The sequence below is a fragment of the Thamnophis elegans genome, chromosome 1, assembly GCF_009769535.1.
Source record: "Thamnophis elegans isolate rThaEle1 chromosome 1, rThaEle1.pri, whole genome shotgun sequence".
Classification (NCBI taxonomy): domain Eukaryota; kingdom Metazoa; phylum Chordata; class Lepidosauria; order Squamata; family Colubridae; genus Thamnophis; species Thamnophis elegans.
In genome coordinates, this window is record NC_045541.1 from 126095952 (window position 1) to 126117328 (window position 21377).

General features: G+C 34.8%; 1 protein-coding gene across 1 annotated transcript in view; it reads left to right on the forward strand.

Annotated features, from left to right (window-relative positions):
* Positions 1-19013, forward strand: part of SCFD1 (sec1 family domain containing 1) — a 58477-nt gene extending 39464 nt beyond the window's left edge. Inside the window, exons 15-25 of the mRNA XM_032230287.1 lie at positions 2010-2106; positions 2972-3042; positions 4867-4946; positions 8781-8843; positions 9705-9780; positions 10921-10974; positions 12008-12060; positions 13300-13333; positions 14696-14761; positions 16945-17013; positions 18797-19013. Of these exons, the coding sequence (XP_032086178.1) occupies positions 2010-2106; positions 2972-3042; positions 4867-4946; positions 8781-8843; positions 9705-9780; positions 10921-10974; positions 12008-12060; positions 13300-13333; positions 14696-14761; positions 16945-17013; positions 18797-18820 (687 nt within the window). The 3' untranslated portion in view covers positions 18821-19013. The remainder of the gene's footprint in view (positions 1-2009; positions 2107-2971; positions 3043-4866; positions 4947-8780; positions 8844-9704; positions 9781-10920; positions 10975-12007; positions 12061-13299; positions 13334-14695; positions 14762-16944; positions 17014-18796) is intronic.
* The last annotated feature ends 2364 nt before the right edge of the window (positions 19014-21377 follow it).

The window sequence follows — 21377 nt, forward strand, 5'->3', positions numbered from 1 at the left end:
AATGTATACACATCTGCATATGGACACAGAGGTGTTGTCCCCCTTTATGGCCTGTTGGAAGACTGCTTGATTCAGTGAAGTCTTCTATGAATGGAAAAGAGAAACACGATTCAGAAAATGTGAAATAAGCGAACATTGGCCTTCTCCCATTTCCATCCATAGAAGCCACTCATCATAGAATCTAGACTTTGCCATTTATGGAGGTAAAAAATTGAGTATTATCCATACCATATATCTTTGACTTCAGAGTAATTTACTAAAGCTTTATGGAAGTGTAATATATCAAGGCCAAAATAGTTGATATGCTAATTTATATTTTCTACAATGAATCTTAAATGATACTTTTGTGGTAGTACACTTTGCGGCTTATTTTCAGATTGCCTTAGATTATTTTTTAAGGCATAGCAAAAGGAACTCTGAGATTAATCACCTTTCAGAAATTCTGGCAGTTTTTTGGCATATTTCAGTGTTTAAGCAAGAAGTTGGAAAGAAACATCAGTATTTCCCAAGATGGATTACCAAATATTTATCGGAAAAGCTTAGAAGAAGAGAAACCTTGTTTTAGGTTATTATTTAACCTAGTAAGATTTTGGCAACTCAGAAATATAATCAGAATTTAATAGATGCAAGGAAAATATCTCTTTTTATTGGAAGCATTTTTGTACTACTATTTTGGACATCTTTATTCATTTTTCTTTTCATTGGTATTTAGTATGACTTAAATATCAGAAAAAGAGCAATTGTACTTTCAGAGGGAATCCTTTTTTTTCCCCTTCCATGGGTCTCTGGTTTTTGTTGAGTATTTTCATGGTTTAAAAGTAATTTCCAGTAAATATAAGGCAAAGTATTGCCTTTATTTTGTGAGTTAAATTTTATGAAGTTAAATTTAAGAAATACAAAAAAAATGTTAAGACTTCTGCATTTACCATTTACCAATATCATGTAAAGGATAATGAATTATTGTAGGCTGTTTTATAGAAAGCTCTAATCTTTATTGCATTAGAAAATTAAAAATGCCTTAAGCATGAACCTCCTACGAAACCATTGATTTGAGATGTATAATATAGTTTTACCAGACCCACTGAACAAGTTCGTTTGCAATTGGTCTGAAATGGTTGCAAACAATTAGTACTTTACCATATGTTCTGCGATTGGCTTTGTTTTGTTTTGGGTGGCTAAATTGAGCTTCTACTTACTCACTACTTATTTATTTGTACCCCGCCTTTATTATTTTTACAAATAATTTAAAATGGCAAATATATATCTTCCTTCTATTTTTCCCACAATGACAAGCTGAGTTGAGCTAAGAGAAAATGATTGGCCCAAGGTCACCCAGCTATCTTTCATAGCTAAGGTGAGATTAGAACTCACAGTCTCCTGCTTTCTACAACCCTGGTGCCTTAACTACCAGACCTAATTGGAAGTAGTTTTAAGTTTATTTTCAGATGATTTGGCTGTACCCTGTTTGATGTAGACCATTTCTGGATAGGCAGAGTTATCCTCTGCTTAAAACCTTGGGGTTTTTTACCTAATAATTTAATCAGTAAACAATATGATTAAATATTTTAAAGTATATAATAAAATAGTAAGGAAAGATTTTGTGCTGCAGCTGCTTTGAAGGCAATGGATATAGCAACTGAATTTGATTAACTCCCAGATGAATGATCTGTAAATCCTTTGAGTTTGAGAAACCAATGGAAGAAAAATATAATAATCTATGTATTCTATGTATTTTCTGTATTCTATGAAAATATATATTATTCATACGTACATGTATTATATGTATTTACTGTACATATGTATAATACATGTTATATATATTTACAAATATTGTATTTATTCTATGAACTTACTACTGATTCAAAGAAACTATGCGATTGTGTTCAGTTTTTTACTATGCAAAAAATGTATTTAAAATATGGAAACCTTTCTTACTTTCTAAAAGAAATGGGTGTGTGGCTATGTGCGTATACAAAAACACTTTCCAATGGCAATTTCTTTTCATCCAGACTCGGAAACTAGACGTGTATTTTGAATATGAAGAAAAAATTATGAGCAAGTCCACATTGGATAAATCACTTTTGGATATGATTTCTGATCCTGATGGTAAGTGTATAATTTGGTTTTCTTACAAAGTTCCTTTCTGTTAATTAATGTTCTGAAGTTGAGTTAATTAACTTGCTTGTATAGCAACAATAACTTTGGCCTGAAAAGTTGAAAAACTACCATTACTGGTGAAATAGCAGAGCTAGAAGAACCAAAGGTCTTGTACCATATAAAGTAGATATAAACTTTACTATAAGTAAAGTTATAGACTGTTGTTTGTAACCTATTGTATGTATTTCCAATCTTGACTATTACATTTTAAAAAAATCTTCTGGTTAATAACTCATTTAGCTGTCCCTGTGAACAGAGGAATCGCCATTAATTTTGTTTACATTAGAAGACTCAGTTTGGTGCTAAAAGTCCACATTTATAATTGTACAAATTGTTTATTTTAAGAGATGTAATACATTTCAGGGTAGTGGTCTCAATATTCTCAATAGAAATAAGTGACAACTAATAGCCATGCCACTGCATATCCCCTATTCCTGGTGACCCTGGTGTTTCCCATTGTTTTTTCTGTTATCCATTTTTCTATATGAATAGGCTTTTTTTTCAATTGGTGTTAACACACACAGTTGCTCCATCTATTATGCAAACTGAGGGATAGTATAATCTCCACCCTGAAGCAAGTATCTCAGGAGAATCACAGATGGAGTGGGTTCAAGATAAGCAAATGCTGAATAAGTAGTTACCAAATTGATTCTTGTTCTATGTCATGACTGCTAATTTGTCGGTACTTTTCCTACTGGTGTAAATGCCAAAAGTGAAGTGGTAAACTTTTTATTATGATGATTTTTTTTAGTGAAATGTATTTTATAATAATTTAAAGAAAGTTTTTTTTAAAGTAAACCTTTTTTCTGAACAGCGGGAACGGCAGAAGACAAGATGCGACTCTTTCTTATCTATTTCATAAGTTCTGTACAGTTACCTTCTGAGGTATGTTTGAAGCAAGCATCTACATATAGATAATTCTAATGTTATTTTTGTCAGTAACCCAGGTGAATTTATAGTTTAGGTCAGTGGTGGGTTTCAATTAATTTTACTACTGGTTTGCATGTGCAACACTTCTGCGCATGCAGAGAAGCTTCTGCACATGCACAGAAACCTCTGCGCATGCACAGAAGCATCCAGGCTGGTGGGTGGAGCCTCCCGCCACTGCCACTACCTGTTTCCCTGATCTGGGCGAACCAGCAGAAACCCACCTCTGGTTTAGGTTTTTTGGTCATTTCCTGTTGCACTCTAATTACTTTGTTTCAAACCTATGACCAATAGAAAAGTACATAGATCCAGGCAGACATAATGAATCGTTTGTGTGTTGCATTAAACTTTTTTAAAAATTTGTTGAATAAAAATATGTGTTTAGGGTTTATATCTATCCATTATGATAGAATTCACATAATATGCTATGTCATAGCCAAATAGGCCACACAGTGATTTAGCAATATGTAAACTATTTTAGTATTTATTATGTGAACATGTTTAAAAGATCAAAATATTTTGTGGATGTCAGGGAACACAGGAAAGGTTTTTATGTCAGCAAAAAAACTGTAGAAGTTAATGACAAAAGCTAGGTTTTCTGACCATCTTTAAAGAACAAAAATCCCATTGAGCTTAACAAAGTTTAGTGTTTTCTAACTTGTTTACTTTACAATTTACATTGTAATAATTTTAAATATTAATACTAATAAAAATCCCAAGTGATTAATTGTTTGATTATAGGCCCTCAAGCTATACAGATCAATTTTCTCCATGACAGTCTAACTTGGTTTTTCAAGACCTCCAAAGGGAAGAGGTTAAATCACTATAAATACAACTTGATTGATACAAATAGAAGTTCAGTTAAAAAAAAAGAAATACAAAGGATAGTGTGTACATACCTCAAACTCAGAAAATATTATAGCAATAGTATTATTATTACTATTATTTAGCAATAGTAAATAGGGCTGGAATTTCTATCACTAAATGATGTCATAAAATACTCTAGTTTTTACTTTTTCACCCTTTTCTCTACTAAATAAATCAAAATAAATATAGGAGTTTATAAACAGACTATTTAAGAATATATTGTTTATACTATTTATGCAGATATACTATTTAAAGAAAACTATGCAGATAATATCTGTTATAGTTATCTATTACAGTTTTCTATTTATATTTGTTAAATGAGTGTTACCTAGATCTGTAAATATTATCTTTTGCATTTCTTCGTTACTGAACTTTTATATTGTACCAATCAAGTTGTATTTACATTGATTTAAGCTCTTGCCTTTGGAGGACCTGAAATGGAAATATATCTTAATCCTCAAAATTTGAATTTGAGAAAGTTGATCTATATTATATTCGATCTTATGTTCTCCAAATATTTGGACTGTAACTTTCTTCACAGCCAGCCATGGCAACTAGTCTGATAGGATGAGATTGTCATGGACCATCACACATACTAAAATTCTTAGTAAAATAATTAGTAAATTAACTTAATTTTATAGGAGTACTTCCTTTCATTTTCTCAAATAGACTCTTCTTCAAAAAGAAACAAAAGTAACTGCTTTCAATCATTTCTTGCAGTGATCTTGTTTTCTTGATTAGCAATTTCACAGCAGTGGTTGAGCGGGGACATTTGCCTTTATGTGTAATAGCTCATTCTGTTTATATTTATATATATTTGGAAGATGAATATTAGCTTATTTCTTGTCATACTAGTGTATTTATTATTAATACATTTTAAATTGTCACAAATTTCAAATATCCATTTCATTTCAGGCAGATTTGGAACAGTACAAAAAAGCACTAACTGATGCTGGATGTAACCTTAATCCTTTAAACTACATTAAGCAATGGAAGTAAGTAACTTTTGCTTTCATAATATAAGAAAGTAGTACAGTGCTAAAATTTAGATCAGAATTTTGCTTCAGATTGAATGTAGAATTCATCCAGGACTGTAAGGAGAAATATTTTAACCCCAAAGGGTGGCATATATAGGTAGTCCTCAATTTAAAACTGAATTGAGCTGAAGATTTTTGTCACTAAGTGAAACAGTTGCTAAATGAGTTTTGTCCCATTTTACAAACTTTCTTGCCACAGCTGTTAAGTAAATCACTGCAGTTGTTAAGTTAGTAACATGATTGTTAAGTGAATCTGGCTTCCCCATTGACCCTTCTTATCAGAAGGTTACCAAAGGTATCACATGATCCCAGGACAGTACAACTATCATAAATACATGCCAGTTGCCAAGCAGTCAAATTTTAATCACATGACCAGAGGGAGACTGCATTGTAAGTGTGAAAAACGTTCATAAGTCATTTTTCTCAGTGCCATTGTAATGTTGAATGATCACTAAATGAATGACCATTCGTTTGTAAGAGGACTACCGATAATAGGAGAGGAAGGAGGATAGGTGATGAAACATGGGTTGCAATATTTAGATGCAAACTCTGCCTCTAACTTATACTTACACACAATGTTACAGCACAAGTATGAGAACAGAGCTTGTACCATGATGTCACAACTTATATTTCATTTAGGCATCATTGTTGTTAGAATAACCACCTATGGTTTCATTGCCATATGTTCATAGTGCTTAAAATAAGAGCAGTAACTGCTTTTAGCTGTTAGGAAAAGACTTAACAGAGTGTAACGAATGGACGTTTTTAATTCTTCATTCACATTGTTTATAAAATTTATAAAATGATGTTCATATATGCAAGACTTTGGAAATGTTGTTTCTTATCCTTGCTAGAATTCTTCCCTTCCTCCCCATATCATGGTGCATGCTTGCCTGAAGTGTTCCCCAATTCTGTGGAACAACATATACATGGAAAAAGATACAATCAATAGCAATACTGTTGCTTGCACAAACATAAGTTCTTCTCATCCACAGCTACCTATATTCTCACACAGCTTGCATTTCTCTTCTTACCATTTCCCATCTACCATTGTATTTGCTAAAGATTCAGAGTCTTGTTAGCCTTCATATCCAATAGTATATCAATAAAATTTGGCTTCATTGTCTACTTCATTTATTGGGGCATGTCTGGAACAGATGAGGTTTGTTATTATTAGAGCATATTTTTACTCAACTGCAAATAAAATAATAGTAGTCTTTTTCAAATCTTCGCAGCCGTATATGTAATAATATATTTGTGATCTAATAAATGATTTCCAGATAGAATGTGGAGTCCTATGTGAACAAAAATGATTTGACTGCCATTTTCTTTACCTGAAATAGGGAAACTCTGTTCTGTGTAAATAAATTCATCTGCCAAGTGTATTATTACAGGAACTATCCCTTTATTATTTTCAATATGTTTTATAGTCTTATAGTGTGTTTGTGTGATTAGTTATGATAGTGCTGTCATTTATGTTAAAGGAGCAATTTTATCTTCAAAATGACTAGGATGTTTATAATACAATAGCAGAGTTGGAAGGGACTTTGGAGGTCTTCTAGTCCAACCCCATGCCTAGGCAGGAAGCCCTATACCATTGCAGACAAATGGCTATCCAACATCTTCTTAAAGACTTCCAGTGTTGGGGCATTCACAACTTCTGGAGGCAAGCTGTTCCACTGATTAATTATTCTAACTGTCAGGAAATTTATCCTCAGTTCTTAGTTGCTCCTCTCCATTAGTTTCCACCCATTGCTTCTTGTTCTACCCTCAGGTGCCTTGGAAAATAGTTTGATTCCCTCTTCTTTGTGGCAACCCCTGAGATATTGGAACACTGCTATCATGTCTCCCCTAGTCCTTCTTTTCATTAAACTAGACATACCCAGTTCTTCATATGTTTTAGTCTCCAGTCCCCTAATCATCTTTGTTGCTCTTCTCTGCACTGTTTCTAGAGTCTCCACATCTTTTCTACATCGTGGCAACCAAAACTGAATGCAGTATTCCAAGTGTGGCCTTACCAAGGCATTATGAAGTGGTATTAACACTTCATGTGATCTTGATTCTATCCCTCTGTTTATGCAGCCTAGAAATGTGTTGATTTTTTTGGCAGCTGCTGCACACTGCTGGCTCATATTTAAATGGTTGTCCACTAGGATTCCAAGATCCCTCTCACAATTACTACTATTGAGCAAGGTACTATCTATACTGTACCTGTGCGTTTTGTTTTTCTTGCCTAAATGTAGAACCTTACTTTTTTCACCATTGAATTTCATTTTGTTAGATAGCGCCCAATGTTTAAGTTTATCAAGATCCTTCTGTATCTTACGCCTATCTTCTGGAGTGTTGGCTATTCCTGCCATCTTGGTGTCATCTGCAAATTTGATGAGTTCCGCATTTATCCCCTCATCCAGATCATTGATGAAGATGTTGAAGAGTACTGGGCCTAAAACAGAGCTTTGGGGTACTTCACTGCATACCTCCCTCCATGTAGATGCAGTTCCATTGAGGACTACATGTTGAGTGCAGTTGGTCAGCCAGTTACGAATCCATCTGGTGGTGATGCTGTCTAAACCAATTTTTCTACTTTATCTAGTAGTAGGTTATGGTCTACTTTATCAAATGCCTTGCTGAAGTCCCAAGAATGCAATAAGAATAGTCTGGCATGATTTGTTTTTGACAAACCCATGTTGGCTTTTGGCTATTACTTTGTTTACTTCTAGGTGTTCGCTAATTTGTTGCTTGATTATCTTTTCCAAAATCTTCCCTGGTATTGAGGTCAGGCTGATAGGTCTATAGTTTCCTGGATCTATTTTTTTTTTCTTTATTGAAGATGGGAACCACATCAGCTCTTTTCCAGTCCTCTGGCAGTTCCCAGGTGCTCCAGGTTCTCTGAAAGATATTGTTCAGTGGTTCTGAGATCTCGTCTGCCAGTTCCTTCAGAACCCTGGGGTGTAATCCATCCGGTCCTGGTGATTTGAACTTGTCTAGGGTAGATAGGTGCTCACTTACCATTTTCTTCCCTATTTCAACTTGTGTTCATAATCTGATTTTTGTGGTGCTGTTTTTGGTAGGTTGGACTGTTTTTTTTCCCTTTATGTAAAGACAGATGCAAAAAATGACTTAAATAGTTCTGCTTTCTCCCTGTTGCTTGTCACCTTCTTGCCATTTTCTCCCAGCAATGGACCAATTGTTTCTTTGACTTTTTTCTTGTTTTTAACATGTTGGAAGAAGCTTTTTTTGTTTTGTTTTGTTTTATTTTTGTGGCAAGGCTTTCTTCATTGTGAGCCTTAGCTTTCCTCATTTTATCTTTACAGGCTCGGGCTATTTGCTGATATTCTGCCTTAGTTATGTCCCCCTCTTTCCACTTTTTATATTTATCCTTTTTGTATTTCAATTTGTCAGAGAGTTCTTTATGCAGCCATGCTGGTTTCTTTTGGGAGCTGTTACTTTTCTTCTTCATTGGTATTGTGTTAGACTGGGCTTTTATGATCTCATTTTTCAAAATTTCTCAAGCTTCTTTAGTTGTTTTCCCCTTGAGGATTCTCATCCAAGCTTTCTCTAGGTTTATTGAAATTAGCTCTCTTAAAGTCCAATACTCTAGTTTGACTTTGTTCTACTACTTGTGTTTGCATTATGTTGAATTCCAGTATTACATGATTGCTTGCCCCCAACGTTCCTGTAGCTTCAACACCTATCATTTCCTCTCTATGTTTTGTTAATGAACAATTTATTCATAATCATTTGCTGAAAACCAATCAGGTATATAAATATATATCTTTTTACATTTTACAGAGCTTTTGCCAAAATGGCTTCAGGTCCAGCTATGTATGGAAATAGTGCAGCAAAGTCATTGGGGTGAGTTCCAAATGTGTTTTGTTGCTTTTGGCATCCTATGTTGTAGTTTCAGTCTAAAACATTCCCCCACATAGGTTAAATAAAAAAAATGCAATAAAACAATGGAAAGAAGCTGACTGATATTCCTATATCCATGCTTGGGTAATAGAAACTATTAATATGATTGCCATACCACCAGACGTCTTCAAGACATTCTACATACATTTGGAAACAAGTTGCGTGCAGCAAATTTTTAGAATGCACAGCCAAGTTCCCAGCAGGACAATCCTTCCATTGCAAAATGAACCTAAAGTCACCACACTGCTTACCAGTAGGCTTCCAGGCCCATTTCAAAGAGCTGGTTGCCATCTATAAAATCCTAGTTGGTATAGGACTGGGATAGATTAGATACCACCTTGCCAACATTAAATTAGCCCATCCAGTCTAAACTTCTTAAGCAGGTCTGCTGAGAACCCCATATGGTAGGCACTTGGGAGTGAGTTTTGCACCAGGCCTTCTCTGTAGCAGCCCCCTATTTTGAAACAGTCTTTCCTCTGAAACAGCGAAATTCTCAAATTCCCTATTAGAATTTTGTAAGTTGGTGAAAACAGGAATTTGTCTTTGACCTAAGTTGATGGTGGATGTTCATCATGGATATGCATTGATGCTACTGTTTTTCATTATTTTGTTACTGCCATGCTGTTTTATTTTTATCTGTTAACTGCTCAGCGTTTTAGTTGATTGGGGCAATTTACAAATATTGCCAAATCAATCAAAAATGCATAACAGCATTATATTTTGACATGCAGACTCAGCACTAAAGGTTTGTTACTTAAGCATGTGGACACAAACCAAATCTTTATGATGTACATTTTGTTTCAGTCTTTTCTCACGCGTTATGAATACTGGATCCCAGTTTGTGATGGAAGGAGTCAAAAATTTAGTACTAAAGCAGCAGGTATGTTTTTACATTAAGTATATTCATTATTTTTGAATAAACATATACCCAAGACTACAAAACTTTTCAGACTGGGATAAACAGGGATAAACACTTCAGCATTTCATAAATTGCTTAACAAAGTGAATAGAATTAAATTGACCAGATCAGAATTGAACTGAATTACCCCTGTGTGGAAAGGTTCCATTTCAGTTCTGTGCTTTGTGTGACATGCTCTGGCTCTCTGAAATAATATGGATATTAATGTAAGATAATTTAATTGCATTTTCATAAACTCCATTTTTTTTTTCTAGAGAAGTTTGATTTGCTACTAGTTCCAAAGTCCAAATTATGTAACTCAAGATGTCCACTTTTTCATTTTGCTGCTACTTTGACAGCATGCAGAATATCAAAGTAGAATAACAGGGCAGATTTCTTACTATTCCAGAAATTGTCTTCATTAAAGCTAATGCAATTTCATATTTTAAAAGATGTGGGAGGGGAAGAGAAACAAAGTAATGTTATCCTATCTTTGAATTAGAAGCAGCATACTACTTAGTGATTATACATATTTTATCTATGCAATAACTAATACTTTTTACAGATTACAAGATGTGCTTTGGTTTTACAAGTACCCTTGATTGCACAAGAAGCTAAATCAGTAATCATAAAATTTACACTATCTGAAGTTGCATTTGTTGAAGCATAGCCGGCTGCATCTATAAAGAAAGATTAGAAATGTGTGGCTATTGTTACATGTATTAGTGGTGAATAGCATACTTGAATTATGCACTTCATTTAAAAAAGTACTTTTTTATTTGTCCTATGTTATATTTCTGCTTCATTAATAACACAGGATGTTGCATAATTGTATACATTTCTTAATTTCAGTATTACCCACCAAGCTTCATTTTAAAAAGCAATGCCCTTTTTAAAAAATACATAAGAGTACATCTCCATTATCTGTTATATTTGTTCTGTCATAAAGTCTGAAATGGTCAAATGTTTTTTTAGGGGAGCAAACATGAGGGAATTGCATTCAAATCATATGATGATTCAAAAAGAATTATCTAATGATAATAGAACTGAATAATGATCTAAGTATGTATTACTGTTTTAAACTACTTGCAACTCACTTAAATTAAGGTACTTTTTTTATAGAATCTTCCAGCAACCCGCATTTTAGATAACCTTATGGAGATGAAGTCAAATCCTGTAAGTATAGATAATGAAAAATTAGAACACCAAAAATTATGGTGTTCTTTCAAATACTATCCATGTAATAAAATAGAAAGAAAATCATGGAATTCCTTATATGAACCACTTCAGACTCTCACAGATGCAAAATGCTAAATAATAAGTAATCTTCAGCAATCCATTGTTTTCAAGAATAATTTCAATTCTCTTCTTGGTTGTTATGTTCAGACTTTAAAGGTACCAAAATCTATCCAAGGTGGTTGAATTATTTAGATATCAGATAGAATTTTATAATGTTTACTAATGCCTACGGGCATTAGAGTGCACTATAGATATAGGTTTTGAAATCAAAGGTGAATCCCCCAAAGATCATTTGGCTTGTATGCACCTTACAATTTTTTTAAAATATAGTATGTGGTAGAATTAATGTTTTCTTCTTAAAAGGCCATAAACAAAATTGATCTATTTCTTTTTTTTTCTTGCTTTGCAAATTATTGAGCATAGAAGCAGAAAAATGCCTTGTAGTCATCAGTGCCAATATTGAATTGATTTTTTTTTTAAAAGAAGCAAGTATTTTTATATAACAAAGTTAAATCCAAAAGTGTCCTAGTATTCACATCTTCTAAACAAATTTCATTTTGTTTTAAATATAGAATGAAAGAAGAAAGATTTTGATTGCTGTATTATTTGAGCATTAGCTATAAATGTATTTTGAAAATAGAATGGATTATGAGTACAAAATGTACTTTGGAGAAATGCAGCAACATGAAGCTTGAAAGCTAGGACTATTTATCATTTTATATTAACAGACAAACAGATTAACAGAGTTGGAAAGGACCTTATCAGTCATCTATATTACTTCAAATAAATATAAATAATATGTCTTGATTTAGCAACTACGAATGTCATGTCTCACCTTGAGTGGCAGCTGCAATAAATATTTTAGTTCTTTGAATAATATTTTCAAAATATTTTAATAAAATGTAAATATATTGGGAAATTAAAAATAAAATAATGAAAATGTGTTCCAACCAATTTTCTCTTTTAATAGGAGACAGATGACTATAGGTATTTTGACCCTAAAATGTTGCGAGGTAGTGACAGGTGAGTTTGTTACAAAGTTACGTAAAGTTTGAAAAATGGCAATGTGCAGACATTAATTTATGTAAAAATATGCAATACATTAAAATGTGATATTCCATTTCTCAGTTTTTATGAAATATTTGAATATCTATTGTTTAGACATATTTTACCTAATTTACTTATTTGTTCTTTTAGTTACACTCTTCTTGAACAGTTTGCTAAATATCCCCCCAAAAAAACCCGACTCTGAAATATACTACAGGTAGTCCTCAACTTACAACAGTTCATTTAGTAACCATTTAAAGTTAACAGTGGCAATGAAAAAGTGATTTGCAACCATTTTTCACACAGCATCCCCAAGATCACATGATCAAAATCCAGACGTTTGGCAACTTGCTCATATTTATGACAGTTGCAGTGTGGCAAGGTCATGTGATCACTTTTTAATTACCTTCTGACAAGCAAAGTCAATGGGAAAATCAGATTCACTTAAGAGTCGTGTTACTAACCTGACAACTGCAGTGATTCACTTAACATGTGTAGCAAGAAAGGATGTAAAATGGGGCAAAATTCACTTAACAAATATCTCAGTTTGCTACAGAAATGTTGGGCTCAATTGTGGTTGTAAGTCAAGGACTACCTGTACAGGCAGAAAGCCTGCTGGGCCAGTCATTCTCTCTCAGCTCTAGCAAGCAATGGCAAATCACATCCAAAAACGCTACCAAAGAAATTGCACAAACTTGTTCAGGCAGTGACTACAAATAGACTTGATTGACTCAAAGGCACCCTCTAAAAAACTAATCTAAGAAATTACCTAATTTTAATGTGAGAGAACTAGACTAAGAGCAGTTAATTTAAACTTAGTATATATTTAGAAAGGGACATAAAGGAAGAAACAGAAGAAGAATGGATAGAAAATTTGTCCAGTAAAACTGGAGTAAATAATCTATTGGGGAGGGGTAGCACATTTGGAATGCGGTATGCATACTAAGACATGTGCAGTCAACAAATTGGCGTTTACCAACAAAAAAGGAGTTTAGGATGTTGTCTGACATTCCAGTGTGATGTCTATATGATGTTGAATGCTAGTAGTTTCCTTTGCAGAATTTCAGCTTTCTATTAATTAATTATTAGAATTATATTTTTAAAGTTGGGCGTAATAGGAATCTTCGGGGAATTGGATATTTTACGCTTAGTATAATTCAGGTTATTTTTCATTTTTGTTTATAAATGCCTTGTTTGATTTGGTTTAAATTACAGCTCAGTTCCACGAAACAAAAATCCATTTCAGGAGGTAAGATTTGTTCATGTTTTTTCACACAAGTTTTTTTCACACTTTTTTTTCCCCACAAAATTGGCTTTAAGTGTTTATTTAAGAAAATTTATATGACCACCCAACTCACTCCCAGCGGCCAACTCCAGGTGGCTTACAAGGATAAAATGTAATAACTATTAGTTATTTTTAAGAGAAAAATCAAATCCCATTATTTGAAATTATTAGTTGATTAAAGTTTTATTAGTTACCTAAAAATGTATAATCCTTCTAACTTCAAAAAGTTAAGTTCTAATCCTTTTTCTTTCCTTAATTCGTAAAGATTTCATGACAAAATCTTAACATAATACCCTGTTCTTAAATTTATTTTCTTAAGACTCACTTATCTTCAGAAATGTGATTATGAACAGGTATACAGTATCTTAATGAGTAGTACAAATAATAATTACCAAAAATAACACCATTACTTTCCAGATAGCAATAGCAATAGCAGTAGACTTATATACCGCTTCATAGGCCTTTCAGGCCTCTCTAAGCGGTTTACAGAGAGTCAGCATATTGCCCCCAACAATCTGGGTCCTCATTTTACCCACCTCGGAAGGATGGAAGGCTGAGTCAACCCTGAGCCGGTGAGATTTGAACCGCTGACCTGCTGATCTAGCAGTAGCCTGCAGTGCTGCATTTAACCACTGCGCCACCTTGGCTAAGTGGATGACACCCCCCCCTTAAAACATTCAAACTGTGGCTTTAAATTTTTCTCTTCACTTTAACTAAGTTCTGCTATAATAACCATGAGTAAGATAATCGGGAAGTTAGCAAAAGTTGAAGATTGAAGCCCAAAATAACATTTTTTCATTGTCTGCTGCTCATTGAGGGTTTTTATATCTTAATGAAGTATATCAAGAAGATTTTCAATTTGCAATATAGTTGAAAGTTATCTCACAAAAGTGTTAGGGTACCCCTGCAGGATAGTCCAGAGAAGAAGCACATCCAAGGGTATGTTAGTTCTATCTTTATTGTAAGGTTACACTAATAAAATCTTGCAAAACTAAAAGTATTTCTTCCCTCCTTTCCTTTTCATCTCCAGAAAATTAGGGAGGGTCCCTTTCTGAAATGTTTCCCTTGCCATCCCCCCCTTCTTTGGGCTGAGACATCTTTTATATGCCAATTGTTCTCTCTGGGCAATCTTTGCTGTCTGCCAAGGTCATTCACAATAACCATTACGAAAAGCTACCTTAATGTTACTACCAAAGAAATAATAATTCTTCTCTAATAGCCTGAATTTTAACCAGGTATCAAAATCCTTTCTTCCATTAGGCTAGTAGTTATTCTAGGGTGTACTAATGCCTATGGTAAATGTTTTTTTTCCCCTTTGAATCTTAGGCAATTGTATTTGTAGTTGGAGGTGGCAATTATATTGAATACCAAAACCTTGCTGATTATATAAAGGTATGTACATGCCTTCAGATAGTTGCTTAAGATTACATTTCTGTTTTTCTTTTTCTTGACACATTATCTCCAATAGTAGGTGGGCTGTGTGAAGCTCTGTTCTTTTCAACTGAAGATGGAAAAAAATACGTGCAGAGTTTTTCCCTTTACTGAACTGAATAAAAATTTAAAATGTCCATATTAATACGTACAAATAGAAATAATGGGGTGGCTAATTATAGAATTTACAGACTTCTAAATATCATAGATCATCTATGTCTATGGAGATTCTCAGTCATCCAGGTCATGATTGTCCCAAAGATGCCAAAGGGGCAACTGGACTTTCTGTGTTTTCTCTGAAGACATTTTGTTTCTCATCCAAGAAGCTTCTTCAGCTCTCAAAAAAGAAGCTTCTTGGATGAGAAATGAAACATCTTCAAAGAAAACCAGAAAGTCCAGTTACCTCTTGAAAAAGCACCTTTTAGTTACAGACTTCTAATAGCATCCTTTTCCAGCAAAACATTCCATTATGGTTTTACTGTGATCTGGAAAATAAGTAATATATGTGCCTATTATTAAGTAGTAATCTGCAAATAGACAAATAAAACTGCCTGTAGAATTATCATTGCTTGCTTTAGCCACCCTTATTGTATATCAAAGGTAAAATATTAAGCAAATTAAAATAAATTCTACTATAAAATTGCTTTTTTTCTCCTTCAAGCCTCTTTAATATTTCTATACTATGCATAACAGTTATTTTTCCTATATATTTATAAAATACAGCATATCATCAAAGCTTTATTTATTGTAAAATAGACCTTTAACATTTTAGGATACCTCTGATTTTTGTAATTACCTTTAGTTTTTCTTTCCAATTTCTGTATTTAATTAATGTCCTGTTTGTTTTCATTATCATTTTTATAAAGATAATGTAATGTTCATGATAGTTTTTATGAATTGTACTGTTGATAATAACCATCTTATAATTTCATAATATATGTAATAATTGTGTTGTATTGATGCAATTGTGTTGATAATATAAACCGTATAGTAACTACAGGCTCTCAGGGGGAGGTATTATCAAAGACACTAAAGACTTTGTTATATTAGTGTTCATTTTTAAATTCCAACTCCTAGCATAAACTTCACATTCAGCCACTCTTTAATGGTTTTTAATGTTTTTGCATTTCACAGTTCTAATTAAAATTAAATTCAATAGGCTCAGAAAATTTCCCAAAGCATTCCACTATTCATTCCCCTCTGAAAACATATTACTCATTGCTAGAACTTACCTCTTCATTTACCCAAGTGTTTAATGAATTATAAGTTTCTAGACATCTCATTTATTTCTGCTTTACATTTTATATTGTCCATGTGTTGTCTGATAGTACTGTGGATGATGTGATGAGCTATATGCCATATAACAATGATGGTGAATGAGAGGCTTTCTAGGAGCCTGGGGAGGGTGAAAAAAGCCTCCTCCCCCCCCCCGCTCCCGGATGCCCTCCGGAGGCCTTAGGAGTGTCCCTAAAGGCTCCAGAGGGCGAAAAATGGACCTATCGACAAACCTGGAGTTCAGGAATTGTAACTTCCGGTTTGTCCGTAGGGCTGTTTTTCGGCTTCAGGAGGGTTCCCGGAAGGCTCCGGAGGGCAAAAACAGCCCTATGAGCAAACCAGAAGTGACTTCTAGTTTGTCCATAGGGCCAGTTTTTGCCCTCCAGAGCCTTCCGGGAACCCTCCTGAAAGCTCCAGAGGGCAAAAAACTGCCCTATGGCTAAACTGGAAGTCTGTTTTTGAACTTCCGGTTTCCCTGTAGGGCCGGTTTTTCGCTCCGGAGACGCCTCAAAAGAAGGCCAAAGTTAGCTGGCCAGTGCACGCATGTTAGCTGGCCAGCTGACAGGGCAGTACCTTGCGTCCCTAACAAATGGCTCCGTGTGCCACCTGTGGCACGCGTGCCATAGGTTCGCATCATGGCATATAACAAGTAGACATATTTCTTTTACATAGATACATTAACTTAATCCCCTCCCCCATTAACAATGGCTTATTGCTTGTTGTAACTAAAACAAATGAAATTACAAATTGTATATGCACTATGGTTCTTCAATAGTCTGTTTGCTGAAGTTGCTGAATTGATATTGTACCTTATTCCCTTTTAGTTTAAAGTAATTAATAATGTCTTAATAAAATTATGTTTTTCATAGGGCAAACAAGGTAAACATGTCTTATATGGCTGCAGTGAACTCTTTAATGCTGCAGAGTTTTTAAAACAGGTAAGATTTAAATTTAAAACATAATTTTAAAATAGATTAATATGTAGAGATATAAAATATGTTAGTGAATGTATTCAAGCAGTTAATATGTTTTGTCTTAAGACTCATTCCTAGAAGATTTAAGGTTGACAACAAGGTGCTCAGCACTGATATAAAGAAAGCAAGAGGCATATTCCTATTTTATTATAGGCCCATGTGTTGTTGTGTTCAAATCGGTAATTAATCTCTTGTGAGAACCTGTTCAGGAAGGGGCGCAATGGCTCAGTGACTTAATGACTCTGGAGAGAGTCTCTGCTCCAGTGGTTCAAGTCTTAGAATTGTGTATCGGAGTGAGTTCATGTCACTCGCCTCAGCTTCTCTCCACCTAATAGTTCAAAAGCATGTTCTATTGTGAGTAGATAAAATAGGTACAACTTCAGGGAGACAGGGGGGGTGAGCTGGTGCTCCGTGAGGCAGTCAGATTCCTGTCCCGGTTGCGGCACTTGTTGGCGAGGTGGGTCCGGGGAGGGAGGGAACCTTGGATGATGCTGCAGGAAGAGCTGCTTGTCTTCCTATCTGGTATGAAGCCAGCTCATCCTGTTGTGGTGCGTCATGGGAAGTGCACAAGCATTTTCTACAGCAGGGCTGGTTCCTTGTCAGCCAAACTACTACTATGCAGTAGTATTGTGGTCTCCTGGTTAATGTGATAATTGTTATATAATAATAACAACAACAACAACACCTATTCAGGTAACCAGACGTTTAGCACAAAAGTCTTATACTTGGTTATAAGATACTTGGTTGATAGATGATTGATACCTAGGATGCTGGCAGCAACCCATATCTACCATCAGTGCTAGTTAGTGATATTTGTGATACATTTTTAAATGTTCAGTTGACTTCAGTTTCATGTTTAATGAATAAAAGAGATAATAATAATAATAACAACAACAACAACAACAACACCTATTCAGGTAACCAGGTATTTAGCACAAAAGTCTCATACTGCTTCTATTTGCTTTTAGTGCAAATAGAAGTCTGTGTGCGTTCAGTGCAATAGGGAAAGTCCTTGACAAAGTGAAGCACCTTAGTATTTCTAAATCTTAATTCTGATGAATTTGTCAAAGTGACCTTACATGTAGTACAAATAAATCAGTAACAGAAGTACAATATTTTTTTCTCCTGGTGCCCAAAATGTTTAATTGTTCAATTTGCCTAATATTGCTGAACCTGTTATTTTTGGTGTATACTAAATCTGCATAGAGTAGTATCAGGGCACAGTGATTCATTTATATGTAGATTCAAAATTCATTTGCAAACACATAAAATGTGGTATAATTTTTCCATATACTATTTAATTGTTCAGTGGAGCAGCCCTTTCTTGTGTGGGTTTTTACCTATAATCAAGAGGCATCTCATAGGATTTGAGAGAATCCTATTTATTACAGAGTGTATGCATTGATGCAGTATATTCCTGATAAGTCCTAGAAATAAGGATTTGTCCCAGGTAGTTTGACCTGGTAGAATAAATAGAAAGTGTCAGATTGGGATAAATGACTAGAGCAGGAAAATGTAGAACAGATTTTGCTGCCTAGATGCACCATTGAATAAATGAATTAAATGGAAACTTATGTTTTGTGTAAGTACTTCTCTTTAACCATGAGAAAAATCATTTTTCTTTAATTTTAATCATTTCTGTTTGTTCCTTTTTTAGTAATAATCAAGCATTGGAGTTTAGTCAAATGTCCTTTTTGTGTTAGAAAGTAATCAGCAAATTCATTTTATTCTTTTTGCTTATATTTAGCTTTCCCAACTTGGACAGAAATAGGACAGAAAAGGAACATTTTGACGACATTTGAGAAGAGATCATGGTTGCTGATAACATCTTTACCTGTGCATATATTTACATTTCAACTCATTTATTTGTAATTTTTATGAAATAATACTCTGTACTTATATATAATGCATTCCACATGCAAAACATATACTTCAAATAAATTACCAAACTTGAATTATGCTTATCTATCTGTGCCTGTTTCTTCTGTTCATTTGCAGGCAGTTACATTTGGAATGTACATTTGGAGTGTCTTTTGGGGGGAATTTTTTTTCTTAACTATTAATAGGGACTTTCCCGACTTCAGACTTCAGCATAAATGCACTAAATATATTTCAAATATATTTTTAATTTAGCTTATTTACATTAAATTTTGACCCCTATCTGAGGGGTCAAATTTTACACCCCTCAGATAGGGTTCGCAACTTGGGAGTCCTCGTGGACCCACAGCTGACTTTCGACCATCATTTGTTGGCTGTGACCAGGGGGGCATTTGCCCAGGTTCGCCTGGTGCGCCAGTTGCGACCCTACCTGAACCGGGAGGCCCTCACAACAGTCACTCGAGCCCTTGTGATCTCTAGGCTGGAATACTGCAATGTGCTCTACATGGGGCTGCCCTTGAAGAGCATCCGGCAACTTCAGCTAGTCCAGAATGCGGCCGCGCGAGTGATTGTGGGCGCACCGCGGTTCGCCCACATAACACCTATCCTCCGCGAGCTGCGCTGGCTACCTGTTGATCTCCGGGTGCGCTTCAAGGTGCTACTTACCATCCATAAATCTCTCCATGGTAGTGGATCTGAGTACTTGAGAGACCGCCTCCTGCCGATTACCTCCCTTCGACCGATTAGATCGCACAGATTAGGCCTCCTCCGAGTTCCATCCGCCAGTCAGTGCCGACTGGCGACTACGCGGAGGAGAGCCTTCTCAGTAGCAGCTCCGACCCTTTGGAACGACCTCCCCGTGGAGATTCGCACCCTCACCACCGTCCAGGCCTTCCGCACAGCCCTTAGGATCTGGCTATCCCGTCAGGCCTGGGGATAAGATTCTAATTCGCCCCACCCGAATGTTGAATGAAAGTTGCGTTTTATTGTTTTATTTTTATTTATGCACTGTCTTATATTTTTTGTTTTGCACCCCCCCTTCCCATGTATTGTAAGCCGCCCTGAGTCCCCTCAGAGAAAAGGGCGGCCTATAAATCATAAATAAAATCCTAAAAAATCCTAAATTAATAGAAAGCACATACACCTAAAATTAATTTACTTTAGCCAAATTTCTACTAGCTAAATGTATCCAGTAATTTGGGCAAAGGTTTGTTTGTTTGTGCAATTTACAGGCCACCCAACTTTATTTACTTTTTACATATTATATTCAAAGTGCTTTTTGGCTCAGATTCTACCCACATTGTCCCAAGCTTTTGATATCGGCAGATCATTTTATTTCACTATTGTAGAACAGGCAAATAAATTTCATAACCGAATGAGATTGTGATTGCTCTGACTAGCTATCACTATTATGTAGTTCAAATTTATGTCATTATCTTTTTTTCTGATTTTACAAGGCATAAATTGTATGCTTAATGATTAGTAGCATAACTCATCATGTTTGGTGTGTTTTATATATGGTCTGTCCATCTCCAAATAGAAATTGTCCATAGTAACATAATATTTCATTTTTTTGTTGATTGAATTAATTCTTTTAATCTTGAAGTGATGAACTCATACCTAAGCAGTTGGTTCCCATCTTTACAGCATTTCTCTCATCTAGTCATAGATTTGATTGTTTCTCCTTGAATTATAAAATGATGATTAGGATTGTGCTGTCTGTACATCAGAATTAGGTTGCCCTTCCTCCAGCATGAAAAATAGAAATGTGGAAATCTTATGCTGCATTGGGGGGGTGGGGGGTAGAGAGAGTCCTTTACTACACCATCATTTCATCCAACTTTGTTTCCAGGCTAAGAGGGCAAGAGAAGGAAGGTGGGAGAGTGGATAAAACTGCTTTGGTTACATAACTCTTAATTCTTTGGAGGTTGGAAAAAGTATCTTAGCAAACATTTTGATGATGCAATGTGCTGTGTATTTGAAATTTAGGGAATTTAATAATTATCAAAAGTTCTATTTCCAAAAATCACTTTGAAAGATGCAAACTGGAAACAACTATAGAATGCTGCTGCAAAGAGTTGCTACGGATTCTCTCCATCTTAGTCCTGAACAGATGAGAATTCTTGAACTGCTTCCATTTATGACGTTAAATTTGACAGGTTTGGCAAATTTCTGGATGGGATTCTTCCTAATAATCCTCAGACATGCCATTCTAAAATCTATGGTGGAATAGAAACATTGAAAAAAGGCCTAATAATTTATATTTGGCTAAAACATGCAGAAAACGGGGAAGTTTTTTCTATCGGGAAAAACAAGATGCACATCAGATCATTGACGTTATTAGGCGATGATCAGTAGGGCATATAAATGAATCAAAGAAACAGTAGTTTCCTTCATATTTTTTATGTAATGTTGCTAAACTGAGAAAGAGTACAAATCTGCCTTTCATT